The sequence below is a fragment of the Labrus bergylta genome, chromosome 2 (genome assembly GCF_963930695.1).
Source record: "Labrus bergylta chromosome 2, fLabBer1.1, whole genome shotgun sequence".
Classification (NCBI taxonomy): domain Eukaryota; kingdom Metazoa; phylum Chordata; class Actinopteri; order Labriformes; family Labridae; genus Labrus; species Labrus bergylta.
Genome location: NC_089196.1, coordinates 22,849,440 through 22,872,383, shown reverse-complemented (window position 1 = coordinate 22,872,383; position 22,944 = coordinate 22,849,440). Strand labels below are relative to the sequence as shown.

At 40.0% G+C, this 22,944-nt stretch overlaps 1 protein-coding gene and 1 long non-coding RNA gene across 2 annotated transcripts in view; one reads left to right on the top strand and one right to left on the bottom strand.

Moving 5' to 3' along the window:
* Positions 1 to 1,622: 1,622 nt before the first annotated feature.
* LOC136181297 (uncharacterized) lies at positions 1,623 to 4,769 on the bottom strand. Its single transcript, XR_010667655.1, has 2 exons — positions 4,631 to 4,769; positions 1,623 to 4,298 (listed from the first exon to the last, which is right to left on the bottom strand). It is a non-coding gene; the product is annotated as an uncharacterized lncRNA (long non-coding RNA).
* A 6,478-nt stretch (positions 4,770 to 11,247) lies between these two features.
* Positions 11,248 to 22,944, top strand: part of kcnip3b (Kv channel interacting protein 3b, calsenilin) — a 41,989-nt gene continuing 30,292 nt past the window's right edge. The window contains exon 1 of the mRNA XM_065949275.1: positions 11,248 to 11,396. Coding sequence (XP_065805347.1) covers positions 11,391 to 11,396 — 6 coding nt within the window. The 5' untranslated portion in view covers positions 11,248 to 11,390. The remainder of the gene's footprint in view (positions 11,397 to 22,944) is intronic.

Below are 22,944 nucleotides of genomic sequence, written 5' to 3'. Positions count from 1 at the left end.
ATAAAGCAGAAAGATGGCACAGCCATTTAAGCTGCCTCAATATTTAATTAACCACCGCCGCCCAGGTTAGAATTAATTACTTCCTGGAACAGAGCAAAGAGGGGTTTCCGCTTCTGAATCGGCCTCAATTTCAGACTGCAATTCCAGGAAGATGAATAATGTCAGGGCTGTAATTATGAGTTCTATATAATGCTTAGAGGAGATTTAGACACAATCAGGCCACTCAGACCAAATGTCTACGTCAGAGCTTCATGAAGTTTGAAACAAGTGCATAACTTTAAGATGGTACTAACTTTATACAGCTAATATTTTGTTTTCTTTTTTCTTACTGTACTTTTTGTATCAATATACGGCATACATATTTTGGAAGCACATTTAAAATCTATCACAAAAGAGAGCGATTACCTTCCAATTGATTTATTACCTGTGGCATTATGTTTGATCTCCCCTTTCAAGCAGAGGAAGACAACACAGACACGTTTTACATAACAAGAGGGAAGACAAATGTATTTGAATGCTCCCTCTCACAGCAATGTAATCTGAAGAGCTTTACAAATCAAACACAGTGGCATTAAGACCAAGACTAAACCTGGAATATAAACAAACTCACACGTATATGATGATTGTATTTCTAGTGCAGCCAAGATTATTTATCCACCTAATGGAAGAGGTGGAAATAAAACATTCAGGAAACAGTTGATTTGCTTATACTGAAGTATTTCTTTAAACTTGGCTCATAAACGTTCTGCTTCACTGCAATAATCCTACGGCAAGAGTTGATTAATGGACCAATAATGTATGCTGTTTCTTTGCAACCAATGCCAAAATTAAACATATTTTTATCCTCTAAAAAGCATGTGAACAGATAAAGCATGACACTCAAAGGTGGGTAACTGTGTGAGCATTACACACTTATTTCCTGTGTTATGAAAACCAAACAGAAAAAAGGATGAGATGATAATTTTTCTGATACAATTTAAGTTTTTTTTTAACTTGTGAGAAAAGGTAACTTTATTATTTGATAGTTTTAAAAGCATTCATGTCTAGTCAACATAACTGTGTTAGCTTAAAGGCACGTTTGCTTGCTAATTAGGTAACCTTTGCTGTGTTTGCCAAATATTTAGAGAATAATAAAGGGAAAGCTAACGTGACTGTTAGAAATGTTCACTTTTCTTTTCAAAGCTTCTTACCACATCAAACAGAAAGGTAAGCTGGGAAGTGTTCATATGCACATGCTCCAGCGGTAGCTAATGAGTTTGAAAACACGTTGTTTGAAGTCGAAATAAGGCTGTAAATAAATCACAACTAGTCAGACTCACTTCATGTTTTTAACTGGATACCTGTTTCAAAGTACACATTACACACATTTCAGCTGTGTAGCCTGAGCATTAGTTCAAAGAAGAACAGCAATGTGAGTTAATTTAACTCTTCTATTGTAGCCTACTCTTCTCAAGCAGGCCTAACTTTAAACCACCACTTTCATAAACATAAATATTATTTAAGATTTATTTAATCTCTTGCATGGTTCCTTGTAGCCTACAGACGATTTTACATCATTCATTATCTGAACAGCATCACAGGCTGAAAATAAGATTTAAGCGTCTGTGTTGAGTGAAAAGTCATTTGTATTTCATCATTTTTATTTCATTCAAATGCATGTTTACTGTACTTACTCTTGACTTGGATGTAGCCTGTTGTATCCAAGGGAACCTGATTTCTCCGGTGTTATCATGAGGCTGCAGTCCTGCACATCTCTAGCTGTCTCTCTCCACTGTCTGTCTGTCTGTCTGTCTGTCTGTCTGTCTGTCTGTCTGTCTGCCTGTCTGTCTGTCTGTCTGTCTGTCTGTCTGTCTCTCCTGTCTGTCTGTCTCTCTGCCTGTCTGTCTGTCTGTCTGTCTGTCTGTCTGTCTGTCTCTCTGTCTGTCTCTCCTGTCTGTCTCTCCTGTCTGTCTGTCTGTCTGTCTGTCTGTCTGTCTGTCTGTCTGTCTGTCTGTCTGCCTGCCTGTCTGTCTGTCTGTCTGTCTGTCTGTCTGTCTGTCTGTCTCTCCTGTCTGTCTCTCTCCACTCTCTGTCTGTCTGTCTGTCTCTCCTGTCTGTCTCTCTCCACTCTCTGTCTGTCTCTCTGCCTGCCTGTCTGTCTGTCTGTCTGTCTGTCTGTCTGTCTGTCTGTCTGTCTCTCCTGTCTGTCTCTCTCCACTCTCTGTCTGTCTGTCTGTCTGTCCTGTCTGTCTCTCTCCACTCTCTGTCTGTCCTTTAAATTGCTTTCTGGAGGCTGGGGAGTTTTGGCCTGGGAGATAAGGGGAATGAAACAGTTGCTGGCTGTCTTTCTCTGCGAGGCAGGGGGAGTCTTTTGAGCACGGTACATTTACTGAGACAGAGTAAAGAGCAGGTTGTTCCCGCTCATCCCTCTGGTCAGTGAGGCTGAGGAAAAGCAGGCGACATCTTCAAAACCCATTTCAAACCGTCAACGGCCTTATCAGAAACAAAACAAACCGTTTTTGCGGGACATATTTCACGGCATCCTGCAGATTCTTTTTAAAGGATATTTCTGTTCCAGATAGGCTTCTGCAATACATATGCTGCTTGATTGTCCACTGTCAACAGAGAGATATGTGCACATTCTTGTAGTTTCCTCGGCTTGTGCCAATCATTCAGGTCCTGGAGAGTCAATCCCAGCCTGACTTTCAGACCTGACACACTCTTACATAAGCCTTCAGTGCTCTGCTGTCTCTACGAGCAGGCTGCATGGATTATTGATGGCAGCAGAGAGCAAGCAGGGCCGCACATGGAAAGGACACATTAGTCGCACATGCTGCAAGATCCACCTGCTTTAAACCGCTGTGTAGAATCATTTCCAAAGTCATGATTTCTATTGCAAGGATTAACAGGCAGAGAGCTTTTCTTTGGTGGTGTAAGGATGTGGGGATTCCCTCTCCTCAAACCCTCCACAGCTTTCCCTCTACAATGCATTCTAATCGCCTTCCTCTTCGATGCCACACAGCGTCCCCCACAGTTAGCATGTATTTCTGACTCTGCTCAGTGTGTTCAAGTCATCCCCACATGGATTAGCATATTAATGGGATGTCCTCTTTGTCTCTGTTTTCTGTCACTCAGATCTCACAGCTGCGAGGGAGGTGACGGGGTGATGCGGATGGGGAGAAAGAGGAGAAGACTGTGCTGAAGCTTGAGGAGTCACACCTGAATATATGTGGCACAGATGGGACCAACAATTACCGGCAATATTGATGTTTTTGCGGTGAAATTGAAAGTTTAACATTAATTTGTCAGAGCGACACCAAACCGTTTAAAAATTTTGAATCATAACTATATCCTTGAATCTATTAACCATACTTTTGACTTTATGTGGTGACAACTGCGGCTTATCTTCGCCCACACTGGGGGGGGGGCATACAAATGTTTAGAGAATGATAAACAGGTGAGTGGGTGGATGAGTTAAGGTGACTGGTGACTTGTGAAAAAGTCTGAGGGCATCGGTTGGAGATTTATAAGTCTGGACAGCTTCTAGGAAATGCATGAGCTGTGAGGGAGTGACAGTGCTGAAGGAGAAAAACAGGACTGAGGCAGATGTTGTGACATTGAGTTACCTTCTTGAATTTAAAAATGTATTTAAAAAACTCAATTCGCCCAGTTTTTTTTTGCTATTTAAAATGTAAAATTCTGCACAACATCTCCTCCTTTCCTTCCTTTAATTTGCCTCTGGTCACAATCACATCTTTGTTTCCTCTTCATCCAGGGATGCCATTGCTCCGCTACTTAGCAACTGTTTCCACGGCTACAAAGTTGCTCCCTGGCTCAAACCCCTCCCCTCCATCCTCGATAAGTCACCAAAGTCCCTCTGCTCCATCGTGTCCACTTTTTAAAGCCTGGTGATGAAGTGAGTGTAGATTAACAGGGTTTTTTCCATCATGTTGTCACATTTTGGACTTCTGGTTATTTTTAATTGAACACATCAGGAGGAAAAACAAACTGTTGGAGGTTTAAAGCGTCTTCATTTCTTGCTCTAGAGAGGATGTTATCAATCTCCATGATCCAGTATTCTCTTGTGTGGAGAGAGATGCTTTCTTGGCATGTTGGGTGCATTTATTGGTCCTCGGGAGAGTGTATTGGTTGAATGTGACGACCACTCACCAATTACGGTTTCCCTTTTCTCCTGTGTCCCTGCTGAGATCTCTACACCGCAGCACTAATGTCACTGAGACAAATTGCAGCTCAAGCCAGCAAACGGTTCATGTTCGGTCTGACACACACTCACACATTCAGGAGGGAAGCAGATGTGTCTGAAAAAAAAACAAGTCCACAGAGACACACAGAGATAAGAAAAATAATAATATACAGTAAAGGCTAGAACATGAATGCAAGCATTGGAGCTAGAGAAAGATCTATTTATATCCCAGCTAAAAATAGACATTCTTCTCCATAGAGACATGAAATCCTTCTGAGTGCTGAATTACTCTCGAGCTGCTGCTGTTTCAAATGTGTGGGCATGTGAATAGGTATGTGTGTGTGTGTGTGTGTGTGTGTGTGTGTGTGTGTGTGTGTGTGTGTTTGTGTACATCTATTTCTGTGTGTGTGATTTTTCTGTTTCTTTCAAAAGGTGAAAGCAAGTTACCGTCTGTATCATCCCAGCTGCAAGGTTCTGTTCTTTGGGAGTCTCCGCTCTTCCTTCCTCAGCCCGCAGCAGACAGGATTTAACATTGCTTTGATGATCAATCCTTCATGGTGATGGGCTTTAAGCCGACATGTGCGGCGTAGATTTTACAGTAGAACTAAAAGGGGGATGTGTGTGAAGCCGTGGTTAATGTGCGGTGGGAGGGATCTGTCTAGTTGATGTGGAGAAGCAACATGACAACCCCAAGCCTGTAATTTTATCTCATCCAAAAAAAACACTCAAATGTGCAAATGGAAAATGACCCTCGTATAAAAGTTATTATTCAACAGAGAGGTTTAAAAGTTTATCCAGCTGAGCTGATTGTGTTAACAGTAGGTGTGTTAGTTAGGCCTCAAGCTTGTAATGAAATCTGGTATCACCCTGCTGTAACACTTGCTAATGATGACTTTAGGAAGGTTAATTTGCCAAGCTAATGATCCTTGGAAACCTGTTTAATTACTTTGATTTCTCCTTTAAAAAAATAGTTTAAAGGTATATAAAGATAACTGATAATATAGCTCAGATGACAGCTGAAAACGTATGACGTTTTCAATAAGAAACATGTAATACAGACAGACTTATTCTTGATTCTACGCCGACTGAAGATGGTTGAATCTGTGGATAGATAATAACAGAGTATTGTGTTAAGCACAGTAAGAGATTGCAGCATTACATCAGATGAATCACATAGATTAAAGACAATGAGACACTCGGGGAGATAAGCCAGAGACAGAATACAAAAACAAGAAAATTTAGTTCTGTTCCTCTGTTGAATTTTGTGTTTTTCATACTTCCCTGAATCTCTCCCATCTGTCTCATTAAACCTTTCGATGACGAGCAACTTCATTTGCATATAATTCTGTTTGTTATACTGTATTCAAAGTCAAACATAAAATCAGTCTTATTTGCCTCAAAAGGCTTCACAAGCTATTGAGCACAAACCTTTAGATGCTCAGTTAGAGAGGCTGGAGTCATCCTTGCAAGACGTTCTGTTAAATGAATGTCTGGAAAGTTTCTATCTGTTGTCATATAAGTTGATGGAGAAGTTGTTGTTTTTCATGACTTTAGTTTTACATATCTGGTCTAAATGACAAAAAAATAAACATTTTAGAAAAGCTCTGGTAGATTGCTCCAGCAGCTATCGTCGGTGACACACCTAATAGCTGTAATGTAACCAATCAATGTTCATTAAAGTGATTATTTTTGTCACTAACAGGCTTAGATTGTTAATTGAAGTGTTGGACAACATTACAGACAGCATCACTGTAGAGAAAGATAGTCGGGAACCTCCTTTTTTTATACAGAAAATGCATTTTTTCTGCTACCTTCAAAGCCGCCAAACTCCATTGACAAGTAAATACTTTCACTAGCCGAGGTAAAAGTATGAGAATTGTCTAAATACCGTACGTTAAGGAAGATTTTGTCCTCCAGTCAGAAAAAATATTTTAATTCCACTCAAAAAAATGTGGGGATAAATGATTTTTGCTGAAATGTGGAAAGAAAAGTTGTAATCTAAACGTAACTGAGGCTGTCAGACAAAAATAAAGTGGTGGAAAAAGTACAGTACCAGCTTCTGAGATGAATTGAAGTGGAAGTAAAACAATGCATAAAAAGTACAGATCCAGTGGTAAAGTTTATCTACTTAGTTACATTAAACCACTGTTAGAAGTAGGCATCTCTTTGTTTTAACGTGCCAAAAAAGTTTGCCTTGTGTTCCCCTTGTTGGGAGAAAATGAGAAGCCAATGCATGCTCCCACCCACATGTCAACACACACCTGCATTCTCCTGTCATTGTTCCTCACTTCCCCTGTGAGAGCAACTTCAACATGTGTCCCTGTCCTCTCTCAGTGTTTCCTGTTTGCCTGATGCTACCGCTCCTCTGCTGTACAGACTGTAGATGTCCTTTGATGACAACCAGCTGCAGGTAAATAACGTAGGCGCTTCACCCATCTTCTGTCTGCCCACTGAAACTGAGGAACACTGACCATGTTCAACCGGAGCGATTTTCTCCATCATGTTTATTCTGTGGAGTTCAGATGGAGCTGACCCTTTGACTGATTGTTTGTCCTATACTGCACCGTTCTCTCTGATAACTGTTATCCTTTCTCGCTGTGAGGAAGACAGATCGAATACTCAGTGTGTGTGTGGGTGTGTGTGTGTGTGTGTGTGTGGGGGGGGGGGGGGGGGTGGTGGGGTGTGTGTGTGTTTGCATGGTTGGGGTATGGGCTTAAAAAAAGAAAATATTGAACAGGGGATTGTTGAGACTTGTTTCTCAGACACATCTGCTCTCCCCCTCTGAATGTGTGTGTGTGTGTGTGTGTGTGTGTGTGTGTTTGTGTGTGTGTGTGTGTGTGTGTGTGTGTGTAGTAACACATTAATATGCTCTGATTCTTCAGTGGCCTCTAAATGATGCTCACCCACAGAGAGAAAATGTGATAATTTGCACGGTGACAGAGAACTGTGTGTTTGACAGTGAGTCTGTATATTGGTGTGTGTGTTTTGGGGTATTTGTGTTTTGGGGTATGTGTGTGTGTTGGGGCATGGAGAAACCATTAAAATCTCATCTATGTTAGAACAGTTCTTGGGCAAGTGTTGTTACGCCCCAGAAATCGTAAAAGGTTGAAGAATCTCGACCTTCGTTTTATCATAAAAGTTTTTGCCACCTCGAGATAACAAAGTTGGTTTTGTTGTGATAACAGCTTATGTGATGATCTCAAGAAGACATAGGACCGATATCTTTAGAAAGGAGATATTTCTTATATACATTACTACTTTTTGTTTTCTCCTGATTAAGTGATATTTATGAAGTATGACGGTTTGGTTCACATGGTCTAACCTAATTTCAGCCTAAAGATCACCATCATTTCTGTTCTAAAAGGATTCATATTTGAACTTTAACATGACATCTACTTTTGTATTCTGAGGTGACGTCACCAGGGCAGCCAGTGATCCCCAAAGATAAGAGGTTGACCAGCTTGATCTTTCAAGTAATGACAAGAAATAACCTTTGGTTTTGTTTTTCTTCATAAGGGCTAGAGCTTCTCGATATCTCAAATGAACAAAGATTAGTTTCCTCAACATAACAACATATTCTGATCCAGAGATTAGAGCTGTTAAAATGGTAAGCATGGCTGATCTTGACTTCTGTACTTAAATGACACAAACATCTGATACAAGACGAAGGGAACTAGCGCTGTCTACAATGATACTTTGAGTTTATTTGGTGCTATATCAGAAGCCCTCATTTGAAGTACATCCAGCATTATTAGCAGTCTGCAATAACGTTGATTTCTCTTTCCACTTGTGAATGTACGGCAGGCTTAATTTGATATTAAACTCCATGTGAACGTATGAATACGTTCTCTGTGTTGTGAAAGCATATGAAAAACATTTCTTCAGCTATGGAGGCCAATAACATGCAAGTCTTATTAGACAGATGGCCTTTCCTCTCTCATTATTCTGCAGGCTATTTACATTTCTTACTGTTCATCATGCAACAAGCGTTATGTGTGAGGATGCTTGACCTGCTGCAATTGCCGTTAGCATCTTGCAACAGTCTCTCTCTCTCTCTCTCTCTCTCTCTCTCTCTCTCCCTCTCTCTCCCTCTGCTCTGGGCTGCTTCACTGAGAGCCAAGGTCACCTAAATTGATTCAGTTCCTCAGTGAGTGCACAGATTCTCCACAAGGGCTGTAATTGCATTTCTGTACCAATCACTCTAATGACAATCACTGTAATCTAATGCAAGACACCCACACACACACCCACACACACAAACACACACACACACACACACACACGCACACACACACACACACACACACACACACACACACACACACACACACACACACACACACACACACACGCAAACTGCCCCTCTCTTTACATGTAATGCTGTAATTGGCCGCATTTTTGAAGGAGGAGAAGAAATGCTGGGGGAGAAATGACAAAATTAAAGTGAAGCACAAAGTAATGTAAAAATAATTCCTGACGTCAGGTTAAATTATTTGGAGGGCTGTTGAATCTCACCTCATTTCAGTTTATCATCGTGTATTTCTTTTGAGACACATTAAAGAATTAAATTAAGACTCAGAAGGCTTGAAAATGATTATTTGTTGATTCCCACAGATTATTTTTTCTTATTTTGTGCATAATCAGCAAATGAATTCAGAGGAAGTTCATTCCTGGTGGCAAACACATTTACCTTTCCTGTTGCCCAGCAAATTACACACCAAGCAATGAGTATGTATGTTATGAGTATGTTAACTAAAGTACATCAGCTTCTGTTTTACATTATTGTTAAACATAGAAAGTACACTTAAAAATGATATAAAATGATACAAATTGGGTCGCTGGTAGCCTATTGGTTAGTGCGTGCACCCCGGAGGCTGGAGTCCTCCAAGCGGATGGCCCGGGTTTAAAACTGACCTGTGGCCCCTTCCCGCATGTCATTCCCCATTCTTTCTCTCTCGTGATTTCTGACTCTATCCACTGTCCTGTATCTCTAATAAAGGCATTTAAAGCACCCCACATTGACCATTATACAACTGAGTGCTCAATGTTCCACTTACTTACAGTACTTAAATAAATAAGTGCAAAAAGCGCAACAACTTGTTCAGTTCAGTGATAGCAGCTGAAACAAAGCTATTTTTGTACGGCTTTGTTCTGCACCTTGGGGCTTGAAACCTTCATCCAGAGGGAAGAAGCTAAAAATCACTGGGAATCATTGTTTAACATAGAAATAGCTATCGTGCAGGGACACTGGGTAAAGCTGTGACTCATCAGTCAGTCAACTAGAATATCTAGTAATCTGACTAAAGGAACTTTAAACTTTTAAAGATGTGTGACCATGACACCAAAGGAAAAGACGAGATTGATCAAATGAAAACACGATAAAACATGATCGTTGTGGTTCAGTCAATGAGAAACTATGAGTTTCTTTTAACAATAAAAATACTGGTGAGCCTTTTCACACACAGCTTCACATTTAGCTTCAAAATTCAGTTTGGAATCGATTATGCTCCCAATGTATTTTTAAGACTGCACATACTCGATGACCTTTGATTACAGTGACTTCATTTATTTGACGTTTTCCCATTATAGCGGATTAAGTTATCTCATAACCCCAAAATAACAAATGTTTTCTGGGGATCTAGAACAATTGGCTGGTCACTGTGATTGACCATGACATGCTGACATTGGCCACATTCATTAAGTATGTTAAGCCTGTTGCTATATGTTTTGTGCTTGAACAGCTCTGGGCATACGAGATATATAATTTGAGATCCTGAGAAAACAGTCATAAATGACTCGTTATCATGGGAAGAGGGAGTAAATAAAATGTATGAATGCATGTCCGCTTAGTGTTTCTGTATAAATCTGCCTACATGTTATTAGACTGATGGGTCCAATAGTCAATAAGATTGGATGTGGACACACACTCTTATGCACGTTGCATACAAATGAGCGCATGCATATTTCCCTCCAGGCATCATAAAGAACTTACTAATACTCTGAGCATTTTTAAACCACTATAAGAAAACATTTTGGTTGCCAGGTTGTTGGTAGTATTTTTGACTGGTCGTGCATCCCGCCCTTGTTTTCCCCTGATTTCTAAGTCTGAAAAGCAGCTTCCAGTGACGCAAAATGATGATTTTTGCGTCACTGGAAGCTGTTGCGGTTAGCGGGGTGAAACTACAATGCTAGTTCCTCATATTTTTGGCCACTGAAGCTACAGACCAATCACAGATCAGTGGGTGGGAACTCACTCCCAGAATCGAAACTGAACGTCCACCATATTGTTTGGCAGACATAATGCCTGCCTGTCGGCGGCGGTGAGGACGAGGCGCTGGGGCCGGCTTGAGCTGGGGCGGACTGGTAGTGTCGGTGCTCTCACTGTTTGCCTATGGACACAGACATAGATTCTGTTTTCTGACAGGAATTTCCAAGATCAATTCTGGAAGAAATCTCTGAATCAGTTGAGGAAACGACCTCATGTGTTGAAGTAAATATGTCTGTGAATGTTTTTATTACTATATTTCTACTGCTATACTGTATATTTTGGAGAAACTGTATCGATCAAATTTCCCTCTGGGATTAATAAAGTATTTCTGATTCTGAACTAGAGGACCTTAGTGTGGCCTGCAGTGCTGTGCATTCTGGGATTTGGTGTCTTTCATCCACATGAGCCAAAAAGACACTTTCTGCCTTTTCTCGGCCAAGAAGGCACCAACTTCAAAATGTATTTCACATTTCTACTACATGACCCAATGTCAATACAGATTCATGTTTCAACGGGTGAAGTATCCCTTTAAAGTTCATCAGGTCTCTCACATTCTTATTTTACAGTTTCAAGAGGTCTACAATCACCATGAGTCCAGTTGTTTATGCTGCTGCTCATCTTTTACAGACTGATGATGCATTAGAATAAAATCCAGCCTGTTGACTTTTTTCTCACATCATTATGATGAAGGTCCCATCGTTCCCTCTCGGGATGCACCCTCTCACTCCGTCCCTACCCCACCCCCTCTTCGTCTCTCCCCCCCCCCCCCCCCCCCCCCCCCCCCCCCCCCGTGTATGTGTAGCCGATGTGTGTGTGTCTGAGTGTGTGTGCTCGCATTCCTTCGCAGGCAGCGGAGCGGCAGTCGGAGGTTGAGAGTCCGCGCAGAGAGGACACATTCGGACAGTAGTCAGCCATCAGCCGCTACAACACAGACAAAACATGCAGGTAAGGCACACATTTAATCATCTTGTTCTTATCCTTCAAGCGAGAATTACACATAATGTAATGAGGATTTCTGCCTTTACGCGTGTGGCTAAAGCAAAAACCGCCTCCAAGTTAAATCAACAGCGTGGATCTGCTCTCCAGGCTACTTGTTGGCCATATTTTTGCTTTTTATGCTAAAAATCCCCCACAACCACCAGAGGCTCATTTGCTCCTACTTTTTCAGTTTTTATTTTTTATTTTTTGCTGAAAGCTGAGTTTGTGAAGTGAAGTTATGTAATAGCAGCCCTGCTGGAGGCTGTGCAGGAGAGAGACGCGTCTCTGCAGACGGTTTCCAGCAAAGTGTCACTTTGCATCACGTCTTCTCCTCCCTCTCACTCTGCCAATTTTACGCGTGTTTCTGTGGTTAATCCGTGAGATTATTTTCTACTCTGTTATTTGAGACCTCATCGTGTGGCTCCTAGTGATTCACGCGTGACTTTAAAAGCTCTAAATAGACTGGTTTACTGTAAAAATCCGCACAGTCTGCCTTAAATCCCCATTTCGAGGAAGAGGAGGGAGATTGTGTTTGTAATTCTGATTCCGCTTGTTTGGTTCAAAGCAGAAACTGAGTCTAAACCGGAGGTAATCGACTGTGAAGTAAAAGGCCAGCCTCCCTAAAGTGCCTTCTAACACCTTGAAGAAAAAGATCCCATGGGTGATTTGTTCCTGGGGGCGTGTATGATGAAGGGCTTATAATGAAGGAATACCTGTTACTGGCAATGAAAATGTATTCATTAAAGTGAAATTGCATGTGTGTGTGTGTGTGTGTGTGTGTGTGTGTGTGTGTGTGTGTGTGTGTGTGTGTGTGTGTGTGTGTGTGTGTGTGTGTGTGCGTGTGCGTGCGTGCAAACATGAGGTCACTGACAAAGAGAAATAATCTACTCCCACACACACAAACCTCTGAATGGATCGTACAAGACCATTCAGTTGATGGTGAAAGTAATGAGGAATAGTAAAAGCTTCTCTTGTAACAACGAGCCTCACTATCAATCACTTTATGGGTCAATGCAGCTATCAGAATATCCGTAAATCAATTACTCATCATTAAAGCACCTTAGGTCTGCACCTTTAAAATTGCATGCGTGTGCATTTGTTAAAATCTTCTTCACAAATGGTGAGAGCTTGTTGTCACTATTCCCTTAGTTCTCAGATAATGTCTTTGACTTTCTTTAAATTCCAACCAAAATATTCCTAATTATCCTGTGAAATCTGACAAAGACAAGGAAGACAGCAAATCCTGACGTCTGAGAAGCTCAAACTGAGAAAGCCATGATTGACAAAAAAGATGTTGTGATTTGAATCACACGTAAAAAAAAGTTAATTTTTTTTTTAATTTTCTGTTGATTGATTCAGACTTCCGTTGTCTGTTTTTTTAAGGGTCTGCTTCTCTTGTTTCATAAATGTCAAACACAGGTCACCCTTTTAGCAGCAGCTTGACGTCTGTCTGTGTCAGCTCAATCCTTCAGCTTTTCGATTTTTTCTTTTCTCTGTGTTTATCGACATGCAGGTTTTAAAATGAGAGCCCGCTGTGAGGCATTAGGGTGCCTATGATCTTACTCTGTGACTCATTTCAGTGTGTTTTAGCAGAAGAATGAGTGTGATCAACAGGGTTTGTTGTTGTTCCCTCAGTCTGAGTCAGTCTCATAGAGATCTGCCACAAAGACACCTAACATATTCTTCTGTAACAAATCAGATTTTTCTTCTTCTGTGAAAACAGCTCAGTGCTCTCCAAGAAATGCTTTGTGTGGAAGACTTGAATGGACTTGCTTAAGGAAAGATATTCTGAACTGATGATTCTGACAAGTGTTGTGTTTTAAGCTAAAGCCTGACAGGTCTTATTCCTGAGCATAAAGATGAACATTTGTCCAGAAAGTTGAAGACCATAAATGCTGAGGACAAATTGCTGCAGTGTGCCATGTTGTTTCACTTTGATGAGCATTTAAGATAGGATAGATAGGATATGACAGTAAGGGTCAACGCTATTGCCCCTCGAGGGACATTTGTCTTGGACAACAGTGCCACACAAAGCTGCAATAGTGGTACAAACATCAAACAATAAAACAAAGAACAAATGAGAGCGACAGAAAAACAAGCCAGTCTACACTGAAACAAGAGTAAGATGTACAACTTCGATATATCAAAGTTGTTAGGCTGACATCTTCTGCACTCATCCATGTGCAATATGAATGAGAGGATAACTCACAGCTCCTCAAGGTATCCTGTATTACAAGGTTTGGCTTGAAATTTAATTTGAAAAAACATGTCCCATGTCTTTTCCTAAACACTTTTCTTTAATCTTAATATGGAATGGTAAGAGAAAAAGCAAAGATGTAGAGAAGAATTTATGGAAACATTTTTACCCAAGATTTCCAAAATATGCAGATTTTGGTCTGCTTTTTGTTTTTATGCATGGAATTTATACATGGAATTTACCTGGAAGAGACACACGTGACTCTTTACCCTACCAGCCCATAAATGAGAATCCATGCGATGTCTGATTGGGCCCATGTGTGATAAGAGTAAGCAGGGGGGGCTTTAAGGCAAAAAAGATGGGAACCAGTGGTCAAGAATGTTCACAGCATGCATGATGACGACGCTTTGATGTTACACTGCGTGTAGCTGTTTCTTAGCCTCTTACTTCTTGTCCTGTGTTTCTTATCACGATCTTCCTGATATTATAAATGCAAAAAAAAAAAAGTGTTTTATTGATATTGACATGAAAATGGTGTGTTCAGGGTGGAGATCTCTTGTATTTGCTTATACTACCCATGTGTACACGTTAATCTAGTATTGCTTAATCTAGAGTGTCTCTAGTAGTAGAAAATGGGCCTGATGTACAATCTCCCGCCGTGTGCTGTATCTGTGAAAGGTCTGATAATGTCTGCCCTGATTCTCAGGATGTTGTTCAGAGTTTGTTCGTTAAAACGACTTCAGATTCTTCAAGCTCAAAGCAAACACTGACCATCCAGTGAAAAAAACTGTAAACTCATATAAGTAAAGTTATCTAGGCTTCAAGTGACCAGGGTTAACAGAAATGGTGCTTATCTTGATATTGGTTGCTCTTGCTTGTCCTTCTGTCCAGATATCTGAATTGACAAATATTCCTATTTTAAAAGAAAACATTTGAGTTTAATTAATGTTGTCCTTAATGATTATGTGCTTTGTAAAACTGCAGCCTTATATTTTACTGCCTAAAGGAATAGTGGAAACAAAAGGGTTATTGTATATTTTACTACTGGCTGCATTACAAAATGCTCTCTCACAGGGTTAATTAAGAAAACCATGAACCTTGATTTGTTTCCTGTGCTTAAAGAGATAAGAAAGGGAGCATTAAGATCTGTTTTTAGCTTTTAGAGAATTTGAAAAACTCTTTTCATGGCTGCAGCAACTTTGATAATTCAAGGTAATTTCCCACTTAGGAGCTTTCTTCAGCAATAAGGACTAATTGATCGCAGGCTGCCGCTGTCGCTGTTCATGCAGACATAATCTCAAATCTAGTGCACTTCTTGACTTTTTACCTTTAAGTTTCGCTGAAGAGTAAATCTAAAAAACTGTGATTGTATGGGCGCATCTTCATCTGCCGTTTCCCTTTATCCCCAATTGAAGAGAAGCAGTTATAAAGACTATATCATTAGTCTTATAGACTAAAAGTGCACGGTCTGATCAGTTCATCCATTCAGTGCTGCGTTGTTGTGTCAGGTGTAAATCAGGTAAACACGTGGATGGCTCTGCTGTTTAATGGGATTGTTGACTCTACAACAGTATAGAATATCCTCACACTATCCTTTGACCTGTCTCACATTTCCAAGTTAGCTTTTTGTTACTTAATGTATATGCAAGTAGGTGGAAATATATCAGCAGTATAGGAGTTCTTTGTGTCTAGAAACATGTGAGACGAAACTTAATGATCTCAACGCAGCAACATGAAACCAGTGGCTTTAAAGTGCCCTTCTAGTTCTATATCATGTGATTAGTTAATTATTCTCGATATTAAGTCAAATGTGTTCTGTTATTATTGATTTATTATTACAGTATTAAGTGAATATATATTAGGCTGAGTAAAAAAAATGTATTCCTCAATGCAATGCAATATATTTTTCCTCAATTCAGAAAATCCTGAAATTGATTTTTCTTGTTGTGATGCAGCCCCAGTCCTGTGGGGGCACTGTGGGTTGTACAGAGGCCCCACTTGACTGAACAACGTTTGTAAAATTAATTTTATAGTCAGTTTCTTCTAAACCAATACAATTAATGCACACATTATTATTTGACAATATCAAAAGGTGCTGTTGTGAATTATCTGGATATTTCTGTCATCTATGTGTATTATTGAGTCGATATCCAAACATATTGATCAATATCTAATGGAATCAATATCGAACTTAATCGAGACTCGAAGAAACAAAATAGAATTGTGAGGTTCTTGACAATACCCAGCCATAATATATATATATATATATATATATATATCGTAGTTATCACTATTTTAAACATTTCACTCTTCATGTACTTTGTACTATACATGTATTGCCAATGTGATGATGTTTTTTTTTTTCTCTAGTCTCTCCACAACACATATCTCCCTCTCAAATCCAAACATACACTCACATTAGTACCTTCTTTATTTTCTTCTTTTCTTATAGTCTGTGTGTTTCTATTCAGTGTCACATTTTCTAGCTTTTCCCTCATTAATGTCCCTTTTATTATATATATTACCTTCAAAGTTAAATTAATTTAAATGAAAAAACAACAACAACTATAAAACACATCTGTTATTTATATTTAGTTTGTTTGTTGTTGTTGACAGAACAGGCTCACATCAGCACTTCTCTTTTTGTTATATTCTTTAATATCTGTGTTACAGATGAAGATGCTGTAAAGCCATCTTACAGTGACTTTTAAGTTTGTATGACATAACAAAGTGTGTTATGGTGGACTTCTCCTTTAAGAAGTTCAGTCTGATGTTGCAGTTTTCCACAGAGCTGAACGTCAATCAAAGCAGACACACACAGTCACCCTGCACACAGATCAGTGACACCACAGCAGACAGGGTGACGACAGCACACACACACGCACGCACGCACGCACGCACGCACGCACACACACACACACACACACACATTGTGCTGCGTGTGATACAGTGTCTGGGGGAGTCACCTGTTCAATAGTTAAAGTGATTGGTAGATTTGAATAATTGAACAGGACTGGTAATAGTATCCTTTAATGTGGGAACAGGGATGGCCACACACACCTCCGATCCAACTTCAGCACCAAACACAGAGGACAGTTTTCTCCAAAGCACTGCAGTAACACTTAGTAAGCGAGTGGGCTTTAAAACACAAAACAAAGCACATTTATATTTATCAGTTAGCTGTGATGTCAAACATTGACCAATATTAAGAGTTGATTTTCTCAGCTTAATTAGCTGTGTATAAAACTACACACACTACACTACACACACAGCTAAAGTGACTGCACTGGGGGAGGCACAGAATATTATCGACCTTCAGGGTTAGAAAAAAATGCAGTGATGTGAAAAGATGATGCTGTTGAATATCAACCACGGATCAATTTATGTTGTCATGTTCATACACATGCGTCTGTGTTATCCATAGATGTTCCTATTGATGTATACAGAGAGGAATGACAAGATCGAAATAAGGCAACCAGATGTGTTTGGCATGGACTGATGAGTGTGTGTGTGTGTGTGTATGTGTGTGTGTGTGTGTGTGTGTGTGTGTTAGAAGAAGACAGGAGGAGGAGCTGATAATTGAAACACGGCTCCTTTATCGCTCAGAGCTTCCCCAGAGTATTAATTCTTTCTCCACATGAAGGCTCACACATCAATATAATACTTTAACTCCCTGCTCCACACACACACACACACACACACACACACACACACACACACACACACACAAGCAGCATGCAGTCCATATGGAAGTGCCATCCTCCCACAGACACACTGAGTCTCACTGACAGCCATACTGAGGCGCTCAAGCCGTCAGGACACAAATAGTATCAGCTCTCGACCGTCATTTGTGCAGATTGTCCTCATGCAGAAGCTTCAAGTTAAGGACTCGCGCTCTGCACTACCACATGTTACACACAGAGCATGCAATATTTTCCATCGACCTCTCAGAAGAGGTTACAGTTCTGCTGGTTTGAGCACAGTTAACATCCAAGAATTAATTCATAACCATATAGGATATAAGCAGCTTTTCTGTTGTAAAGCTTGTTTTTATTTTCCGCAATTTATTTCAGCTTCACTATTTGTTTTCTGTGTAGTCCCTCTTATGTCATTTGTTATGTATAAAGAAAAAGAGCAGAAAAAAGAAAACTAATTTGTCATGCATAAGATTACGATTAGGACTTCAGTATAACTTGTGTAACTGTTGTTAAGTTGGAATGAGACACAGAATTAGACAAAAAAGAGATTAACAACCGCAAGAGATAGAATTTAAAAAAGCTTTGCCATTTAAACTACTGCTGGCTGGTTGGAAAAAGAAATCAGGACATTGTTTAATCTTTGGGAGGCACTACTGTCAAAAGTCAAGAAGAGAACGCCGACTGTGGCTGGTTGAAAATGAAACGAAAGGAAAAGCAATCTCCTGCAGCAAGTCCCAGACAATTTGTACCATCCGTCCAATCAGACCTTTTACCCAAGAGCCCGTTTAGCCCTGAAACAAGATCATAATGTTATCACTTTGTTGCAGAGTCATGTTCAGCTGACCAAAGTTTTTGTCAGGTGAGCATTATGTGTCAAACATTTAAACACATTTCAACTATTAGACTGACTTAAGCAAAGGGAGCCTTATAAGTCATTCCTCCAAGTTATTTTGTTGACGCAATCTTAAAATGTTTTAATTATTAGATTTTGAATAAACTGACACTTTCATCTAACCTAACCTTGCCGTGTATTAAACATAACAATGAAAACTTTAAGTGTGCCGTGAGAGTACGCTTTTTAAAATATCAGTGTAAGAAATGTCAAGCCTTTCCCCTAAAAACTAAATTTAAAATGCCCCCCATCTAAGTTTTTAACACGAGTCCATTGTAAGCTTGAAATTTCATGACACATCCGTGCCTTAAGAGTGTTTCTTTATTGATTTAATAGCATTATGTTTCTATGGAGACACCATCTGCTACAAATGAGCAAACTCTCAGTGAATCTGTGTGTCGTTCTCTTGCTGCTGCAGCTCGACAAAGATCTGAGGCTATATCGCTCTTCTGCTCACTGCTCGGCTCCTCTGTAGAAAATCCCTGCTGGTTGTATTTATGTGTGAGGGTTTGTTAAGTATTTACTGTATCTCTTCCTTTGTGCTGTCAGTTGCGCTCCTCCTCCTCCTCCACCTCATGAAGCTGCTTTATTTCTCTACATATGCAAGCACACAGACACACTCACACACACACTAACACGCACACACACTGTCTTTCTCACACTCACACAGGCTGTTTAAACATCCCCTTTGTTTAGAACCCAGTTGGTATTTCTGCTTCACCTGGACAGCAGCCTGCTGACAGGTGACATTGTGGTGTGAGAGGAGTGTGCGTTGGTAAAGACAAGATGGAGGAGGAGTGACTGATGGTAAAATAAATAGGCAGAAATTAAGAAGTAAGGAGCTGGAGGGATGGAGGACAGATTTGTGCCGACTTCCAGCGTAAAGAGAGACAACAAATAATAATATGTACAGCTGAATAAATACATTTTGTTGCTGTCCTTTGCTTGCATGTGTGTGTTGAGGTGTGTGTGTGTTTGTACTGTGTTTCCCTTCCAAGTGGATTCAGTTAAGTCTTTGAGATATAGACCATCAGAGTTTTATGACAGAATGTAGAACAGATAACTCTGAAAATATGACACTTCTGCTTGTCATCTCCGTCACAGAAAGGCAGAAAAACAAACCAAGTTACTCATATAGGAATCACTTACCGAAGTGCAATGAAAAATGCTTCAACATGTATGTTTAGAAGACATGCAGTCCTGCAGTGAACTGAACCTGAGCTCTTTGTTTTGTGTGGTTGTGAATTGTTTGGATCATCTGAACGTCTGCATACTGTAAGGCTGAACCGTCAGATGGTGTGTAGGCGGTTGTTGTACGTGTGAAAGATGTAAAAGGAGATACATTTGGTTATATGTTTCTGTGTTTGCATTGGGGTCTCAGTATATTTTTAGTGTGTTAACTTGTGTCTTCTTTTATGTCTCTGCTATGGGTCATTGCAGAGGGGGCGGTGACCAATAGTGGGCCCTTAAACTGCCTATAGGCTATATATCATATGCTGTAGCCTATATAGTAATATAGCATTTATGGTTTAGTATCGGCTGTATGGAGATACAAGACGGGGCGGGACGAAGAGAAATGCCGCTGCAGATTACAAAGGGTGCTATTACAATGACAGGGACTTATCAGTGAGTGACCTGCTGATATTTAAGCAGAAAAAGTGCTGATATGTCTGTGCGCATATTCCACTGATTAAACAAGCAGACATAATTAGTCGGACGGGAAACCAAAGATAGAAGGCAACTACAGTTTGACATTCAGTGAAGTTGGACGCTCATCCAGCCACACAGACAAATAGACAATACAATAAACCCACACATTATCAACCCACGCACGACAACAAACTTTGTAAACAGTGTGACAGCAATGGCCTGCCGTTCATACAGTATGATAACCAAGCAGACACGGCGGTCTACAACACATGCACTCACAAACAAAAGACCAGCATCTAAGCGTAATCACAAATAATGATGAAACAATTTACCAATTAAGTTTTCATCAGCACTGTTGCTTTCCTGCAGCTAGCTGGGTGCTCCTCTCTAACATCTTTATTTGCTTGGTTAGTTTCGTTTACGTTAGTGGAGCTAGCAACGGGAGGAGACTTGTCAGGTTGAGTTGTCAATGAGAAAACATTTTTTATTCAGTTTTTTACACTTTTAATGTTATAAAAAACTGCGAGGTAAACATAAATAAAGCAGACATACGACTAGGTTTTTAAAACTCCAGACAGCAGCGGGGGCCCAGCAGCGGGGGTGCTAAGAGGTGGACAATGACATTACAAACAGGCCACAGCAGCCCGCTGGTGCTGTTTGCTGCTGAAGTTGAGAACCTCCTTGGCAGTGGAGGGGGGCCCCTCTCTGCTCTACAAAATACATTGTGTGTCTTGATTGCGGCAAAAGAAAAGAGAGACTCAGACCTAGTCAAACTAACTTTATTAGAAAATTCAACTAAATAACAAAATGCATGTTAAATTTGGCTCAAAGTGGGCCCCTTGAGACAACAGTGGGCCCGGGGCGGCCGCACCTTCTGCCCCCACACTCGCTCCGCTACTGGTGGTGTCATATAACTTTGTGTTGGTACTTTTTTTTTTTTTTGCACTCAGTATGTCCTCACCTATTAGAATATAAATAAAATAGTGCAGATGATGCCATTGCTATAATAAACCTGTTAAAAGGTCTGGGGAAAAAAATCTTTAAAAAGCGTGATATTTATTTGAATGCAAAACACCCAACTCTCACTGCACAGCTTGCTTTCCATTTTTTGTGTCTTAGTTTGTCGTATTTTGTCCAGGTTCCAAAAGAAAATATCATATTGGGTTTGTTCCTAAAGTTTTCAGTCTCTCCGTCTCTCTGTCTTTTTTTATTAGCTGAGAACGATGACCAAAACATTCAGGCTCACGTTCAGGTTACTTTCAGGAGCGCCCGCTCTGGGGCTAATGGACTAATCTCTCCATTAGTGCATGTCCATAGGATCCTGTTTGTGCATGTGTGTGTATATTTCAGCCTATGTGTGTGTTGCATGACTTACAGAGTGTAAAAACTGAAATTTCCCCTTGCGGGGCTCAATAAAAGTAAATCTTAATCTTTATTTCTACCAGAAGGTAAATGTGGTTTCAGGGAGAATCACATATATTTGATAAAGCACAGAAAATACATAAAACATAAAAAGTGAAAAGGCACAGTACAAAATCAAAAGTAGAAGTGCATTAAGTGCGCAGATTACAATCACTCAACTGGATAATTCAAGTTTTTTTAAATAGCAGGAACTCATTAAAGATGAAATTCTTATTTATCAGCCTTTCCCAAACTTTCCAAAACATTGAAGAGATGTTTAAATAACTAGTGATTTTACAAGCTGATTAAATATTGGGTTGACATTTAGTAAAAAGAAAAATGCAACCATTACTAATAGGCTGCCTATTTAAGGACCAATACTTAAAACTAAATCTTATTTAAGGTCTAACTTCATTAGAAATAAAGATGTTTTTTTATTAAACTGGTTAAAAAGTCAACCAATTAAAGGCAACCGTACAGGAACCGGTCTAAAACGTCAGAGAAATTCATGAAATATTCATTTAAATTAGCATCTGAAGCTTACAAGCTTGTTGTACAAAAGTGTTAGAGAAAGGTATTTTGATGCGTTTAATGATGACAAATCTCCTCTCCCCTTATCCCCATGCTCCCTCTTGGACCTGTCCTGCACAGTTAGTAAGTCAGAGCACATTCACGGGTTTGAGGGGAAAGGCTAGACATTTCTTATTTTAGATATTTTTAAAAGCTTACTTGTTGGGTTTTTTTCACCAAAGGGGAACTTCACCAGCTTTTAGTGAACTGTTTTCTTAGTCTCTAAAATCTGCAGTCAGAAAAGCACAGATGTCATGAGAAAGAAAGGATACTGAGACAGGTTCAGAGAGTTAACATCATCTGTGACTGCAGGGATTCCCCCTAGAGAGGACTGTTTCACACATTATGTCCTTGAAGAATCATCAGGGCAGAACAGAACATTTGAGTTAGAGTCACAACGAGGAAAAAAAAAGCCTGAGTACATGGGAGCTTTTAGCAGAACATGAGAGAGAGAGAGAGAGAGAGAGAGAGAGAGGGAGAGAGAGAGGGAGAGAGAGAGAGAGAGAGAGAGAGAGGGAGAGAGAGAGAGGGAGAGAGAGAGAGAGAGGGAGAGAGAGATTAATCTCTGCGGTGGCCTGGTTTAATGTTAATCACATATAACTTATTAATGGAAACTTCCTTCTGCTAAAATGACATTACAGGACTACATCACTCTTGCTCTCTTGCCATCTTGCTCTCTCTCTCTCTCTCTCTTTCTTTCTTTCTTTCTTACTAGTCTCTCCATCTTCCATATCTTTTCTTTTCTCTTATTTCTTTTTACTCCATTGATGGCCCCGTCCATCTGTTGCTACAATGATGTAAGAAAAAACAAGACAAAACAGGATGTTTATTTAATCAATATTAAAAGGTGAACATTTTTTCAAAAATGTTATTAACAAAAGGATGAGATTTTCTGTAAATCTGCAAAAAGCTCCAACTATAGAAACAAACTGAATTTGTCTCATAGTTAGAGAAACATTAAAGTCCCCTCATCTTTCCACACAAATATTCTTGGCTTTGCACTGCTTAAGCATTATCCACTGTCGGGCATAGCTAATGTCACTCAAAATGTTTCCTTGTGAAAAAAAACCCCTTCAATCCAAAACAGAAGGAAAAATAAGCTTTTGG